The 17,058-nt window shown below is 46.3% G+C and overlaps 1 protein-coding gene across 1 annotated transcript in view; it reads right to left on the bottom strand.

Moving 5' to 3' along the window:
• Positions 1 to 1,759: 1,759 nt before the first annotated feature.
• The window catches only part of MSI2 (musashi RNA binding protein 2), a 217,323-nt gene continuing 202,024 nt past the window's right edge, over positions 1,760 to 17,058 (bottom strand). The window contains exons 9-11 of the mRNA XM_029964650.1: positions 10,860 to 11,014; positions 8,970 to 9,047; positions 1,760 to 6,704 (exon numbers count right to left, since the gene is read on the bottom strand). Coding sequence (XP_029820510.1) covers positions 9,006 to 9,047; positions 10,860 to 11,014 — 197 coding nt within the window. The 3' untranslated portion in view covers positions 1,760 to 6,704; positions 8,970 to 9,005. The remainder of the gene's footprint in view (positions 6,705 to 8,969; positions 9,048 to 10,859; positions 11,015 to 17,058) is intronic.

Here is a 17,058-nt window from a genome sequence, read left to right as displayed (position 1 = left end):
ACGCTGCCGCAGGGACCAGTACCCAGCGGAACAAATGAGCTTTAAACCCCTCTATTTTATTATTCTTTATTAATAATGAGGCAGCCCTTGTAAATAGCCATGAAAGGGAGTGCTTAAGCTCATAATTAATAAGTGCTGGCTTGATTTCTGCTGCTGAACTGCAGCCTCCAGATGCAAGGCTCTGCTGAAGAGCAGAGGGTGCTCAAATTCTCAGCGCAGGTTAATAAACCTGGGAAATACCCCCTGGGACCCTGGGATTGCCTGGACAGCTGGGACAGCCATCTCCAGTGTGGGGCATCACAGAGCTGAGCCCAATGGAGAGGGCTGGGGGATCTTGGGGCAGGGGTGTAGGATGGGGAATTGGGGGTACAGGATGGGGAGGGATGGAGCACAGGGATGCAGGAGCTTTCCTGCCCCGTGGGTACCACAGCAGGGACTCCCCAGGGCTTGGTGCCCAAAGCCCCCCACATAGGTGACACAATCCCAAGGGCCCCATCTGCCTCCTGCAGCTCATTGGTTCAACTCGGCCATAAATGTTTATGGCAGTAGGGAGAGAAAGTAAATCACATTTATCTCCCTTGTTTTCTTTATCGGGGCACTAATTTGACAGGGAAGGGAAATTTTTGCTTATTTTACAACTCTGATTTGGGCTGCAATTTGATTTCAGTAGCTGGGAGGCGAACGCAAAATCTTATTTTTATTCTGGAGCCGGTATAAAAATTTACATTTTGACGCCGACCCCCACTCCCATTTCAGTGCTGCTACAGTGGGCCCGCGGGCTTCGCACAAAACACATCACCCACATATAATACACTCATAATTCACTAATGTTTGCTGAATGACAGGGTTAAGTGGCTGCTATTCCCTGCCTCCCACCACACTAATGTACTCCAGACCCGTGCTCCTTTTCTTCTGGATTGCAGTCAAATCGTTTCCTGCAGCCCTCGCAGTGGAAGCTCCTTCCAACCCCAAATAAACACAACTTCCGAAATTATTTTCATTTGTTTTTCTAATCTAATTTTCCCCTCGGTGCTCCACTAATCATCAATCCCATTAAGGGCTTGATGTGTTGACTGCTTTCCAGAGAGCCTGTCCTGCGTCCTGCCATGCTCTGACCTTCACTGGCACCGTCCCTGCTGATCCCCCCGGCACGGCCGGACCCCAAGGGGATGCCTGGGGTGGGGGCTGCTGGGGTAGGAAGGTTTGTTGGTGCTGGTGGGGCTGCAGTGTCCCCTCCACCCCTGCCCAACTCCACATCCCAACCTCCCCAGGGAAGGGACCTGCAGGAACTTCTGTCATCCCAGGTGGAATAACGTGAATGTTTAAGACCTAAAGGAGGACGGGAGGGGGGAGTTGGCTCCGCTCCATTCTGAGTGCCAAAGGGAAACAGCCTCTGGTGGAGTATCTGAGCTGAGAGAGGGTGTGAAGCCAGACAGTGTGTGCCACTCTAATGAGAAAAATACACAGCAAGGGTGTGTGGGAATTCATCCAACTGGATTGGGAACACATGACCACCCGCTGCCCCTCCTGGAAATGGGATTAGTGCTGATCATGCCAGAAAAGTGCCTGGTGGGGCACAGGATGAGGGACCAGACTTGGGGCACTGTGCAGGGGTATGAGGATTTTGCTGGTTGTGCTGGGCCAGCCCTGCCAGTGGGAACAGGAGGGGCAACAGGGTAATGGATTTTTGGGGTATAAGGCTGATCTCCCCTCCCAGGAATAAATATTCCTCCCCCGCCAATGAAAGGGACTCCACGGATCTGTTCAAAACAGTTTATTGTATTTTTTCGTCAGACAAACACATTGATTTCTGGACCACAGTAGAGGATGGAAACCTTTCACAAACTTATTTATTTGAAAATACAAATATAAAATTATACTTTCCACATCTGTGATGTGAGAGACCCCCATCCACATAGTATTTTACAACAGGGCTTCAGAAAGCCATACACAGAGACCTGAAAGATGCTTGATATATATAGATACATATATATATGTATATATATAAAAAAAAAGTCACTACCAAAGTTCTCATCAGTTCATACTAAAGTATAAAAGGAAGGGCTAGGCCTGCCACTGTGCCATAGTTTATTTAGGTACATTTATGACCACCTGAAATGCTCACTTGCATCCTAGTACTGATGGAGTTCAGACCTCGTACAACAGAGAATGACGGGGGGTTTTGCTACCTACGACGGTCGACGCGACAGACGAGCCCACGGGTGGTGTGACGGGGACGGCCCCGCCCTGCTCGGACACGGAGCTCTCGACACAACACAGTCGGACTTTGTTTGGGGGGACCGAGAACCGACCACGAGGATTTCGCTTTCTCCAACTAACTCCTTTTTTTTTTTTTTTTTTTTTTTTCCCTCCGTGTGTGTGTGGTTTTTTTTTTTTTTTTTTTTTTTTTGGTAATTTTTATTACAGTATTAAAGTATTGCTTAGCTTACAGAATCTCCTCACGTAGTGTTCGCACGCGGCAGCGGGTTGGACTGGATTCTGTACGTAGGAAACTCTACAGTGTCTGTGCGCAGACCGGGATCTGCCGGTGTGTCTTCGATGCATCCTGTCTCTTCGCCTTAATTCTAACCTCAGTTTTTCCTCTCTTTTGAACTATTTCGCTTAAAAAAACAAACCAAACCACTAAAAAAAAGAATTCAGAAGATTCCACCCAAGAGACATCGCCATAGCATAAAAGACAGCTATGAGTTAGTGTTGGTTTTCGTTTTTGTAAACAGTTTCATATGCAATATCATACAGAACCATGGCTGGCCTTCAGTAAAAATGTAGTAAACTATATTGCTTTATTATTGATTATGTTGCATTGAGTGAATGGCAGAAACAAAACAAGAAGGGACTGTGGCTGGAGTCGCTAGCCCTCATTCACACTATGGATGAAAGCAGCATCCCAGGCTGCCGAGCAGGGAAGAAAAGAAATCCCAACACCTTTCAGGTCGTTATCACCCACAATTACCTAATGGTTTAACTAAGCCTAGCAAGATGTGTGACATTCACCAGCAGATGCTGCTGTACAATGGAAAAAAATTAACTTACAGCAAAGAGAGCCATGCTACCTTAAAGTCCAAGCTACAAATTCAACTCAAAATGAACATTTAGGAAGTATAAGAAAAATTAAAAACCCCAAAGGACAGATCAGGCTTAGTTTTAATCAAGCTGATCCCAAAGGACTTGGATTACTTGACAGGGGAGGGTCCCCGAGGTCTTGTGGCTCCTGTAAAATGTCCCTGGTGTCTGGGACACGGCCCGTCCCACGGCACAGCCGGGCAGGGATGGACCCGCTGGCACTCTGGGTGCCCAGGTCCCCCAGCAGGGTGGAAATCTCTCTTTTTGGTCATTCTGGGGGCAGCGGGTCTGTGTGAGAGATTTGGAAAGCAAAGGGCAATATCCCTCGGAATGAGGGATGCCCACAGAGGTTGTGGACTCCCCATCCCTGGAGGTGCCCAAGGCCAGGTTGGACGGGGCTTGGAGCAACCTGGTCCAGTGGAAGGTGACCCTGCCCATGGCAGGGGGTGGAACTGGATGGTCTTTAAGGTCCCTTCAGCCCAAACCAGTTCATGATTCCATGATCCTTCACTTTGCTGGGCTTGAGTAAAACAAAGGTGGAGCTGAACCTTTGTGCTGAAAAAAATTACAAAATACCCCCAAACAAATGAAGAAAAAGAAAAGAAAAAAACAATCCTTCAAAATGGATTTCTAGATGAGTGGGGGACTAACGTGAACCTTAGTCTAGGTAGCCACATCAAAACATCTCGGATTCCACGACATTTGTGCTATGGGCCACTGGGACTTCTCAAAAGGTATATAAACATCTAAAACATATTCACACAGATTAGCAATTTCTTCTGAGCATTCTTAAAAAAATATGTTTTTTTTTTTCTCTTAGTAAAATCGTTTTAATATACCGTGCCTCCCTCTTTTAAAAAATAAATTAAAAAAATCCAGTTTTGCATATCTAGCATTAGCATTTAAGGTAGTATGGCACATCCCCTATCCAAAGTCAAGGGTGGGGATCTACAAATGCCTTAGGAGTTTGCCAGCATTTTTAACATTGTGAGACCTTTGGTTAGTTGAAACCGCATCAGATCAGCAAAAGAAAAATAATAAACAAGAGGAAAAAAATAAAAACCAGAAAGAAAAGAGAAAAGAAAAAAAAAAAAAGGAAAACCTTCCCAAAATTATTAGCATTTTTTTTTCTTAAATAAGAGAAAGTTCTATCCTTACTGGTCCTAAATCTGAATAACTACATCTAAATTTTTAACCTTAATTACGATACACCTACCAATATGTACTAGAAGAGGAAGAGAGAAAGAGGGGGGGAAGAATTCACTACACTAGTATCAGGACAGCACTCTTACAAGATAAGCCATTTTATACACTATTAACATACAACAATGATCAACAAAGAATATTCTATGAGGTGACAGGGAATGGAGAGGAAAACCAACTGGTAGTACAGTACATCATCAACATTGACAAAATAGCAATAAAAAATTCCCTGACGGCACATTGAATCACAGGGAATTTGGTTCGTCCGCGTTCTTTTTTTTTTTTTTTTTTTAACGTTTTTATTTTTTAAAGAATCGTTTTATTTCTTTTATTACTTGATCAAGTCTCAATATTTAAAAAGCGTCCAGCATTTTGCTTAAACCTGGTTGTTCTGAAATAAGAAAAAAACCTAAAATATTACATAAAAAGCATGATTTTTTTTTTTTTAAAAACAAGAAAAACAAGGTTTTCTCCTTTCGGTTAGCAGTATGGTGCCTTGTTTCTGTTAAAGATGCCTTGCTCTACCTTGTCTATTGAATGTCTACATTAGTCTACTTGTTAGTAAAATTTACAAAAATAGGAGTGCAGCAGCTCTTTTTAACAAATGTCGCATTCAGTGTCTTATACTGGCTGTACCTAAAGTACCAAATTTATAAACGTAACAATTTAAAAAAATATTAATAAAACTTGTCAATATTACGTTAAAAAAAGAAGAAATATATCCACACTACAGTATGTTCTTAATGCCACCTACCATGTTGTACTTCTAGTTTGCTGTTGCAGGCCTATTTACCAATATTAAAAAAATTAAATTAAAAAATATCCTTCATAAGTTTCCTCCCCCAACAGAGGACCATATATATAACAGCCAAATATTAAACATGTGCAAATAGGAAACTGTCAGTTTTTCCCCTACCAGTCACAGTGCAATGATGTTTTATACTTTATTTCTTTTAAATTCTGTTTACAACTACAATAAATTAAAATCTTCCGTTGCTTCTAGGGTGAAACTTGTAGCACTGAGGTATTCCCAAAAAAAAAAAAAAAAAAATAGAAATCAAAACCAACCGAAGTTGCCTTCCTAATTTGCTGATACAGAAAGTGATGGATAATAAAGGAAACCATGTGAGCTGGACACCGCTCTGCCCGCAGCGGGGACGACCCCGGGCTGTGCAGGGTGCCCAGAGCAGCTGAAATGACTGGACAGCAAGTTTGATCTAGTTTAAAACAATGACTGAAAAATAAAAAATAAAAAAACCAACAAAACCCAAAATAAAGGTGTGCTTTGAACCGTAAATACGTTAAGTAGGAAAAATCGTAGCTTCTTGATCAGTCTTGGGAAAAAGCAGGTTTTAAATTAAAATAAAAAATACCACTAGACTGTTCCTTTGTAAGCTGTGCACGTCTGAGAGCGAAGCTGCTGGTTTTGAACTGGGAGAGCTGGGAGGGTCCCACAGCCTCACGACCCACCCCGGGCCAGCTCCGGCAGTCGCTCCAAAAGGCTACAACGTCCTTGTCTTTTTTTTCTTCCATTTTCATAGAGAAACTGCCTTAGGCTGACTCCATCACAAAAATAGGTTTTGTATTTCTCTTTCTTAATAGTTTCTATGTAGTTAATGGAATTGTATTTACAGCATTTTATTATTTTTTCTTTTTTTTTTTTTTTCAGAATTCACAATTTTCAAAAAACCTTATATCACCTCTTTCAACAAAAAAAAGCACTTATAGAAAAAAAGGACGCGCAAAAAGTTTGTCGCCCTCGCCTTATTGCCGAAAATAGAGAGAATTAGAGTTAACGAAGACGCCACAAAGGAAAAGAAGGGCTAGAGAACCTGTTGCTCACCCCCCTCGTGCCCCACCGGCCCCCCCGTGCCGTGCCCACCGCCGGCTCCGCTCCCCCCGCGGCGGCGGCAGAGCCGGGACCGGCGGCTGAGACTCCTGTCACCATCTCAGCATCCTTTAAGCAACAACAACTGCGTAAAACAGGGGAGGAGGGGGGGGAGGTGGGAAAGAAAAACCAAAGAAACCCCTTAATATAACAGTTACACTATGGTTAGGCTTCGCTAGATACACAAAGAATTCCAACTACGTGGCTACGAGACTATGTCAAAGGCTACGAAAAAATGTGGGTTTGGAGAGGTTTAAAAAGGGGGGGGGAACCCATCGAGAAAATAAAACGAACAAGAAATGGGTTTTATATACATACTTTTAAAAGCTGTTGTTTTTATAGTACAGCAGATTCATGAGATGATGAGAGAGATTTTAAACAACTCAAGTCCTTCGAGTGCCACCTCCAGTTTGTGTTGGCGGTGAAGATGATGATGATAATGATGTAGTGCTCAAAGTCTGATGAGATCACCCAACCGTGGGCCCCTTCAGAAACTTCGCCCCGTCTTGCCCGGACATCCAGAGAGACTCTGCGAGGGGAGAGGGTGGACATGGACATGGGGAGAGGGACAGTTAATTGAGGTCAATTAGGATTTTTAACAAAAAAAAACCCCAAAGTGTTTGCAAACGCTTTGCAAAGCCACAGCCTGCTCTGATCCACGCTGAGGGTGGATGCAGAGTGACAGGCTGGAATGCCAAGGTGTTCCCTTGAGGGTATTATCTCATGTATTCCCTGCTCTCACTTTCCAGTTCCATCCCAGCTAAGCCTGGACTGGGGACAGGCTGGGCTTAGATGAGGGATGGGCTGGTTTAGGGACAGTAAAAATGTGACTTGATACATGGGAAGGACAAAAACTGTTCCTCAGGCATCTGTTACGCCAGGAATTTACATGGCTTTGGTAAAATGAGTTCTCTCTAAAGTACTTGGAAGGTGACAACTCCTACCCAGGCACACTGCGGCGGCCAGATTTATTTTATAACAGAGGCTTCAGCTTCCAATGCTCCGTCCCTGCTGGTGCTTAACGCTGAGATATATAATGTATAAAAGAGATATAAATATTAGGGACTGGTTCTGCAGGCAGCTGCTAGCAGGACTGGCTGTGGTGAGGACACTCCCTGTCACAGATTTGGGATGACCTCCAAAACCCATTCCCAAACAGCCGTGCTCAGGGTGAGGTCCCACCAGAACCCCACAGGGATGTGGGAACTGATCCCTGCCCTGAGGACCTGCAGCTCAGCCAAATTCACCCCCTATGGCTCAGCCAAATTCACCCCAAATTCAGCCCCTACAGCCCCATCTTGCTCCAGGGACGTGGGGCAGATGGGGCAGGCGAGGGCCCGGCCGCTGCGGGAAGTGCCACAGCCACAAGGATCTCAAACTCAGTGTTCCTTGAGGAATTAATAATAAGGCTCATTTCCTCCTCTCAAAATCTACTTTAATTAGTAATGAGCAACATTAAAAGCACTTTGTTTTTAAGTCGTTAATGGTTTGAGCCCTAACACTGGGCAGTAACTGATGGTTCCTGGGATGTGCTGTGGTGAGAGCCCAGCGATTACAGCCCATCAATCCGGTGACGGCGCCGTCACCGCGCGTTATTAGCCTGAGTTATGATGTTCTGCCCAGGCTCCAGTCGGCCTCGGGTACCACCTCGCTCTTCCAAGGGCTGACGGCCCAGAAAACGTGAAGGACTCTGACAAATTGATGGGCGAACAGACACCGATACGTGCAAGTAATAGCTGGGATTAAGCAAGACTGCTTATGGCACTTTCTCCTTTCCCATAAAAAATACTCCTTGCTGGAGCAAATCAATGTCAGGTAATCTTGGGGGGTATGTGTGGAGATGGAGAGTAAACAGAAACCTCTTTTATCCACTAATGTTTAGGTATAAATCTGTTTTTATGTAATTTAAAGCTTCCAACCATCCTCCAGTTCCCAGCCCCTTGAGTAACTGTAATTCTGATTTTTGTAGACTGATTTTTGAATGTAAAAAATGTGACAGTGATCAGGTAGTGCTGGGCAAGAGGCAGGGAAATAAAACCTGTAGTATCCATTCCATCTGCCTGCCAGGGCTCGGCGCTCTGCAGGTAAACCTGTGCCATTTAACTGGGATAACTTCTGTTTTCCACTGCATTTTCTAATCTATTCCATTCCGGGTGTTAAGAATATTTGTTTGCAAAGACGAATATGCCAAAGGCCAAATAATAATAAAAAATAAAAATTAAACATTTAATTAACTCAAGCTTAGTTCAAAGGGTAGGAAACTGGCAGCGATCCAGGGCCGCGGTGCTCAGGTAATGTCTTTAATTTAATTTGCTCAGGTTTAATTTTTTTTTAATCTTGATAATTGCTCTATGGTTACGACTTACAATGTTATCTTTTAGCTGTAATATTTGGTACAGTACTTAATTATGAATGATGGTTTCTCCATAGTAAAGCAGTGGGGCTCAGCTATTTTTAGACCAGTGCACTGGGAGCAGATCTCTGATCCCACTGGGACTGCTGGCTGCTGGCCCTGGGGTGATTCCCCACAGCTTTCTGGGTTTTCTGCAGGATTTCCTGCTTCTCAAATTATTGCACAAAGCATGATGAATATGAAAAAGTAACTTTGGGGGGGTAGCTCTGGATCTGTCTTCCAGTTTCCAACCTGTGAGGTTGATTTGAGTAACACAAATCACAGAAAGGAATGATTAAAGGCCAAGGAAAGACGAAATGAAGATAAAAAATTGTTCACTTAAAGTAAATATAGGGGAGATGGTAGTTCAGCACAAAGTACAAATGGGATATACTGTAATACCTCCAAGTGAGATGGCAACCAACCATGTGTAACGTTTCAATGGTATCCATTTGTAAAAGCCGTTGCAATCAAAGGTCCCTAAAATTGTACAATTGTTAAGTTCATCAGTGCTCTATACATGGGAACAGCTGATTATTAATTTTGCCAAGAAATTATCAAAGGACTTGAAAGACTGTGTTGCCAGCATGAATAGGGATTTCCAAGAGCTGTTCTGGTCACCAGGTGTGCTCAACTCTATGGTTACCTTTCCAAGACCATCATCTTCTCATTCCCCCAGGAGCAAAAATAAGCTTTGGGGTCTTCCCTTCTTTATTTTTAAACCAGGGTTAGTAAATGGAGAGTGTTAAATAAATATGTATGTAAAAAAAGCTACGGGATTCTTTGCAGTTATTGGGGGAATTAAGAGGCTGCCAATCTGCAAGTTAATTATAAAATGGTTTGGGGGAGTTAGTGCAGACAAATCCGGATACCCAGGCTCGGACCTCGCATCCTATCAGTTGAAAAATTGGGATATTGCTGAGGCCAAAGTGCCCAAGTTTTCAAGCACAAACAGATCTTTCTCTTTAGGTGAAAAACAGAAACAAGAGGTGTTGTAAGTGGTGAGAGGTGGCAGTTTGAACTGATGTAGCTCCTAGCAGAGCAGTAATATTCCATGTTTGGTACTAGAACTGATCCACAGGGATTGTCAAGTCCCCGGTGTGACCATGGGAGGGGCAGGATGGGAACTGAGCACAAGGGCACAAAGGGAGGCAGAGGGTTTGTTGGTCTTTTTTGGGTACTGGTTGCTTATGCAAAGGAAGTGACACAGCTTCAGGAAGTTTGTCTGCACTACACTCCCACTCCCCCCATCCAATTCCATCAGGGACTTGAGTTCTCCACCCAGTTTGAGGGAACCTCAGGGGAGCCTCTGTACTTCCTCGCTGTACAAGAGGAAAAAACAAACAAAACCCCTCATAATTTTACTCCAAAAATGGCAAGAGCCTCCGATGCAGACGGAGTCCGGGCGAGTGCCCGCGGCGGCGGAGGCAGCCCCATTCATGCTCACACACAGTGACACAGCCACGTGCAGCCTGGTTAAGCCAATCTGTGCCCTCATTAGTGCGATCGCAGACCCAACGCGGCGTTAGGAGGCACCTCCCGGTGACCCGACGGCAGAGCAGAAGCCACTTGCTCATAACCTGCAGATCTGAGGGACTGTGAGTGATGCCATGGCTGGCTGGAAGGGATTCCAGAGCTCAGCAAACAGGTGAAGGGCAGCAGGACACGGTTGTTCCCTCACCAGGGTGGCTGTGACCAACCAAGGGGTCCCACCAGCTGAATTAATGAGCTGATTTAGCTGGGAGCAAGGGACTGCTGCTCTATCTGCCAGGATGGGTGGCTGGGCTGATATAAAACCCATACGGATAAGCAGGAATTTAAATCCCATAATTATTAAATATTCTCCCTTTGAGACGTGTCAGCTCTGGCTGCAGAAGGCTCCAGACGAGCGTTTACGCCAAGGGAGGTTCAGGTTGGATATCAGGAATAATTTCTTCACCAAAAGAGTGGTTAAGCACTGGAATGGTCTGCCCAGGGCAGTGGAGTCGTCCCCATCCCTGGAAGTGTGGCAATTTGTGACACAGCCTGGTTGACAAGGGGGCGATCGGTCAAAGGCTGGAACTGATGACCCTGGAGGTCTTTTCCAACCTTGATGATTCCGTGATTGATGATTCCAATGATTCCAGACTGGTAACTGGAGTGGTGGCTGGGCACAGCTCTCACAGGTTATGGCAGCAAGGCGCTGCGCTCGCCGTCAGGTCACCACCACCAAACCCCAAGAGAACCCCCTCCCAACACCGTTACCACCACCCCTGCCCGGGCAGCGCGTCCCCGCCGGCGCGCGGTACTTACGGCGATCCCGTGTCCGAAGCCGGAGCCCGGCTGAGGGCTGGCGGCGCTTATGTAGTTACCCACGCCGGAGTCCTGGCTGGCCGTGCCGTAGAGATCCGCGACGGGCCCGGGGCTGTTGGCCCCGGGGAAGCCTCCGGGTCGTGCTGGGTTGGAGCCTGCCGGGGAAGCGGGTGCGCCAAAATTCGGTTGAGCACTGTAGCTATTCAAGACTGGTGTGCAGAGAATAAAGCTGGGTATGAGGCCAGACGCCGGGCATGCACCGGTATTACAAAGCCAAACACCAGAATAAACAGCCTAGGCCCAATTCTAACACTTAACCAAGGCCATGCGAGAGGAGAGCAAGTACTGGAGAAGAGTCAGCCCGGACTACTACGAAGCTTAGAGCTCCAAAAATATATATATGGATATATATAAAAAAAAAAAAAGAACAATCATTCAACACACTACTGCAACCAGAGACTGGAGGTGCTCATTTTCACCAAATTATCACAAAATATAATAGGTATTTTTCAACATCTGACTTGATGCTCATGCAGTAGTAACAAGTTCTCTAGGTCTGGGCACGCCGAGACAGCATTCACATCCCATGCAAACTACAAAGGAACTAGTTTGAGACTACACATTGTGGTAATATTGATATTAAAATGTTGACAGCAAATAACTTCAATCACGTCTAGGAAAATTGTTTTTTTGGATCCATTCGATACTTTTGGAAAAAAACCCGCCCTTTTAGATCAGTAAGCTGTAGAAATAGTTCAATAGTTGATTTTTTTTTCTTTAAATGGTATGGAATGGAACAGTTTGGATTTTTTTCTTTTAAATATGACCAAGGAGAGTGTTATTTTATTTAATTTTTTTCCTTTAGATTTGGAGAGCGAAGACCTACCTTCGTCTCCAAAACCATGCTTGGGACATCAACCAAAATTAAACAAATAAATAAAGATCAAAAGCAAAAAATAATTCCAGAGGGTGGATGACAACTCACCTCCTAATGTGGAAGTAAAAGAAAATTTTATTTTTTTCCTCCCTTTATTTATTTTTTTTTTTGAGAAAGAAAAACAATGTAAATAAGAATGACACTAAAGAAGAGATTTAGATATTAAAGCATGTTAGATGATCAGGCTTCTGGCATTTCTCACGGCTGCTCTTGGATGTAGAATTTATGAACAAGAAGTTTCAATGCGAAAGAAAAGTCAGCGGACGGGGAGGAGCTGGATGGAGATGGCTGCGGGAAGCTGGAGCTACACCTGGGTGGTACCTGCAAGGTCCCTCAGGAGCACACAGAGCACGGTCCCCCCACACCCACTGGGGCCTCACGGTGTCCCCACCGCGGGCAGCCCCGAGACACGAATGGCCAACGGGGCCTGAACCACCAGGTGCCCCCACCAGGCACCCAACCCCATCACCTCCATCACCAGCCTTCCAGGCTGAACCAAGACTTCTTCAGCCTTTTCCTCTGGCTGCAACTTCCCACGATCTTCATTAAACACTACAACGGGTTATACAGCCTGGCAGCCTGCACTGCCCCTCGCCCGCAGGTTTTCCTGGCCATGGAAGCCAACCCAGGAGCAAGCCCTGTGCTCTGGCTTTGGCAGCACCACACATGGGCTGTGGTGGGCTCAGCCTGACCTGCTGTGGAGCCACCACCTGCCCTGCCCTGGTCTCTTCCCCTGCATGGCCCGTCCAAGGGGTCCTCAGTTTTCAAAAGAATGAATTAACTGGTCAAAAAAAGGCCACCCCGCAGTTGGTGGCTCTGTGGTGACAGGAAAGTCAATTTTACAAAATAAATGATTCACTGCAGCTCTGAACTGGTAACAGGGGAGGGTAAGTAGGACATCTAAGCTAGCAAGTTAAAAGAAATAAGGCATCAGAGAGTAAACAGATTTTGGACTTTGCTGGCAAACAAAGTGCCTTTTTTATTATTAAAGATTAAATGTCAAGATAACATTTGGCCTTCTTACTCGTGAAGAAAAATATCCAGCTGAGATGTTCCAAAGCCCTTTATTACTAGAAGCCAGCACTTTTCCCTTTTTTCCTCCTTCTAGTTCAATAAAATGGATGTGAATTTTCCTGCCAAGTCACACAGAAAACCCAGTTGGCCAGTGTGAGTGACAGCAGGAGCACAGCGCTGGGACATGGCACAGAGAGGGGGATCCTGTTAGGAAAATACTCCTGTACACCCCGTGGCAGCACCAGGGAAGGCCATCACCACCACCCTGGGGCATGGGCAGGGACAGACAGACATCACTGTGGCATCCAGAGGGAGAGGGTTGTGCCACTAACCCATGCAGGGTGACAACCTGTGTGTCCTGAAACCTTGAGAACAGCAAATGGAGACTGAGGAGCCAGAGAGATGCTCTGTCCCTCCACATCCCACCCCAGGCACTCTCATTTGCATCTCTAGGATTGGAAATATGGCTTTCATACCCGCAGGAAGACCTGGCACTGGGTTATTCAAAGTCCTGACTGCAGGTAGGTAACGTAAGAAAAAGGTAATTTTTCCACCTACTGACCATGGGCTGAATGCTCCACACTGCTCACAGGAGTGCCCATGGAAAACAGGCATGGCAAAGGCTGTGCAGAGGCTGCCATGCCCTGGCACCGCTCCATGTGATGCCTGAAAAACTCTACAGAAAGGGCTGGAAGCTTTTCCAGAGCCAACACTTCACTCCAGATCCAATAAATGAAACAGAAAGCTCCCATAATTAGCAGGAGGCTCAGCACGCCTCAGAAAGCCACATTCTAACGATTTGCTCAGCCGTGGTTGGTTGCCAAGTATTTGTCTTCTTCCAAGAGCTCAGGTGAGCTCACATGGAGCAAGAGGCACCTTTACCATGGCTCAGAAACAACAGCAAAGGGGACCTTGAACAACTTCCCCAACACACAAATCCTGATGCTTTCTTGTAAGAAATACCTGGAAACAAGTTTGTTTTACACAAACCGGGAACAATCTGAGACTCAAAGGAAGAAGAAAAAATGCCTGAAACCCTCCAGACTCCAGACACTGCTTCAGTAAGAAAAGTTAAGGTTTTTTGGAGACGTGTCATTACGACAAAGTTGTGAGGAGGCAGAAGCTGTGCAAGTGCCATGGTTGCCGTGGGCTGTGGAATCACAGAGCACTAACACCAACTCCTTGCAGGTTGGAAGGAATTGGAGACTTTCCCCCAGCCACTGACAACTCATAGCAAGAACAGGATTCAGGGCAGACATCTGGAAGTTCGTCAGGGGACTGTGCTGCCCCAGGAGGGGAGGGAACCACTGACTGTATCCTGATGCCAGTCAGTGTGGGCCTGACCTGCTGCCTGTCCCAGCAGAGGCACTGCCCCAGCTGACCACGAATCTCCAGACTTTCCTTTGCTGGGAGTACCCACCAGGCTGACTCAGCATTGCCTGGGGGCTGGCAGGGCCATCTCCTCCCCTCGCAAGGACTGCCAGCACTCAGGAAATCCTGGCAAAAGACCCATTTCCAACATGCCCTGAAAGGTTCTGGTCCCATTTCCCAACCAATTGCACAGGAAGCCATCCTGCACCGGGCGACTGCACAGCTCTGAGGCTGTGGTTAAGTGCCTCCAGCTCAAAGGTTTCCTCTATGCATAATTTGCAATCCCAAGTGTCCCCTGGAAGCCCTGTGATAGATCAAGGTCAGCAGAGATGTGGAAAAGATTAGATGTGCCTGTAAGTCACAGCCAACCACCTTTTATCTTCAGCCCCAGTGATCCTCCATCCTCTGGGCTACAGAAGTTCCTTCCTACACTGATGGAGATCAAGGGCCAGCAGTCAGGAGCTGTGGCAGTGATGGGAACAGGGCAGTATAATGTCTTGCTCGCTTCACTTTGAATTTGCTGTGGTTTTCTTACAGAAAAGGCTCTGAGCCAGTGAATTTTGATCAGCAGGTGAACGTTTGCCTGCAGGCCAGAGGGACAGGTTTTGGGGAGCCTCGGGCTTTTTCTGCCCAGTGTCATGGTGCCTCAGGGAGTGCTGAAAACCAGAGAGGGAGAGCAAGATGGGGCACAAAACATTATAAAAAAATGTAGGTTCATAAATCAGCCCCAGAACAGGCGTTTTTTTAATGTGAAGTGTCGGCGCCGGTGGAGTTGGGAGCTGCTGTGCAGGGCTGGCACAGCAAGAGCTGCAGCTCTTCAGGCAGCAGGCTGCTTTATTACAGACTCCTCCTGGTGTCCTTCATGGGGATGTCTTTATCCCCATCTAACACGTGTGTAAGATGATTTTCAGTGTTCAGGCAACAAGTGATTTATGTCAAGGAGCCAAGAGCTGGAACCCCAAACAGCCTGGCAGGGGCAGGAGGCTCAGGGCTGGGATGTGCATCCAGTGCCTGCTCCTGCAAACAGCCATGTTAACACAGACCCTGCTCACACGTTAATCCGTGTTCAACAAGAAAGGTCATCACCGAAAGATAAACTCTCTCTCGATGAACCCTTGAGAAATTGCAAAGTCAGGGTTCCTGCTGACATTTGCCTTACAAGGGCCGTGTCACACTAACGAGGATCCCAACGCCATGGGGGTGGGGAGGGCAGCTGGGTAAAGCACAAGAAGCTGGATGCTGGAATCCCACCCAAATAAACTCCGTTCAGCACCAATGATGAAGGGAAAGAGGGAGGGGAAAGGAGAAGAAACGTGAGGATTTTGACATTACTGTCCTACAAGGGGAACCCACATGGTACCAGGTTGACAGTCAGGCCCTTAGGGACTAGTAAATGAGACCTGATGACAAATAAACAGTTTTAAGCACCACTAAAATAAGCTGTAGTTCAAAGGAAACAAACCAGGGGAGATAAGGACAGAGCAGTAAGACAGACACTGCCTGGGGATCACTGTCCCCTGCATGCAGCCCACCCGGAGCCTTTGGTGACACCTTCCTCTCCTACAGCACCAAAACCCAAAGATTTAAACACCATTATGGGGGGGGTTAATAACAAATATGAGTATTTCAAAAGTTAGGAAAACAAAAAAGGTGAGGAAAGGTGCAGAATGTGGTTGGAGAAGTGTGTGGCTGCCTTCCCTGCCACGGTGCACAGGCAAGGAAATCCTCACGTGTGAAAGAAACCACCACGATTTACTGGATTTCCTCTCTGAGCAGAGGCAGGATATTCAGGATGAGATATAGCACCCTGTTACCACAGCCAGAAATATGTTTTGCACTTGAGAAAGGACCTGAGAGCAGAACAGAGCCAGCTGGAACCACCCCAGCTTCTCCCCATCCACAGGCACCCACATCCCTGCCTTCACCCTACAGAGACATGGGGTCCGTGGGCCACACTGGGACCCCAAGCCTGCATGTGTGAGTTGGTCAGCACTAAACCAACACTCCCAGAGACCTTTCTAAGGACCCTTGTTGGCTGCTGGCATCTCCTGGAGAGGGGGGGTCCTTGTCCCTGGGCAGCCATGCACAGGGTCAAGTGGCTCAGCAGGCAGTGGTGGGCTTGGCAGTGTGGGGTTAAAGTTGGACTCTGTGATCTTAGAGGACTTTTCCAACCTAAATGATTGTATGATTCTATGATTCTCATCAGAAATCCATTTTTCATCTCATGTCAAGCATATTCTACACCCAGTGCTGGCCATCCCCAGCTCTTTCTCTCCTCCAAGACCGTTCTCATTCCTGCCTTGTCCCACCATCTCCAGGGTGGATTCCTGTACAAACAGGCTTCTTCACAACTTGTTGATCCAGCTCTCTAATTTCTGGATGACTCTCTCATCTACCATAAACAGCCACACACAATTTGGCAGGCATTTCTACCATCAATGTTTATGATAATAACTAAACGTGCTTGAAAGCAGCAGGAAATTTTCAATATAACTATCATTAAGACAAAATGCTTTAAATCAAAGCCATTACCCACCACCAAGACTCAAAGCTCACAAGATTAGGCTGTTTTTCTATCTTTATGAAAAATTCATAGAACATGCTGCAAACATCATCTTCCAGCATGGAGGAGTAAATGATATAATAACATCGAAGGCTGCCGTCAGGGATGGGCACAGGCAGGGGATGGGGGGCAGGGGACTGAGCAGCCAGCTGGGACAGGGACTGCCTCACACTCTGGTGGCATTTAATTTCAAAGCCAGGCTGGAGCAACCTGATGTAGTGGAAAGCGTCTCTGCCCATGGCAGGGGGCTTGGACTAGATGGTCTTTAAGACGGGTCTAACCCGTTCTAGGATTCTACAATTCTATGAATTTGA

Source organism: Manacus vitellinus, unplaced genomic scaffold (genome assembly GCF_001715985.3).
Source record: "Manacus vitellinus isolate BGI_N305 unplaced genomic scaffold, ASM171598v3 scaffold_76_pilon, whole genome shotgun sequence".
In the NCBI taxonomy this organism is placed as follows: domain Eukaryota; kingdom Metazoa; phylum Chordata; class Aves; order Passeriformes; family Pipridae; genus Manacus; species Manacus vitellinus.
The sequence above is the reverse complement of the archived record's forward strand: the minus strand, read 5'-3'. Positions and strand labels throughout refer to the sequence as shown.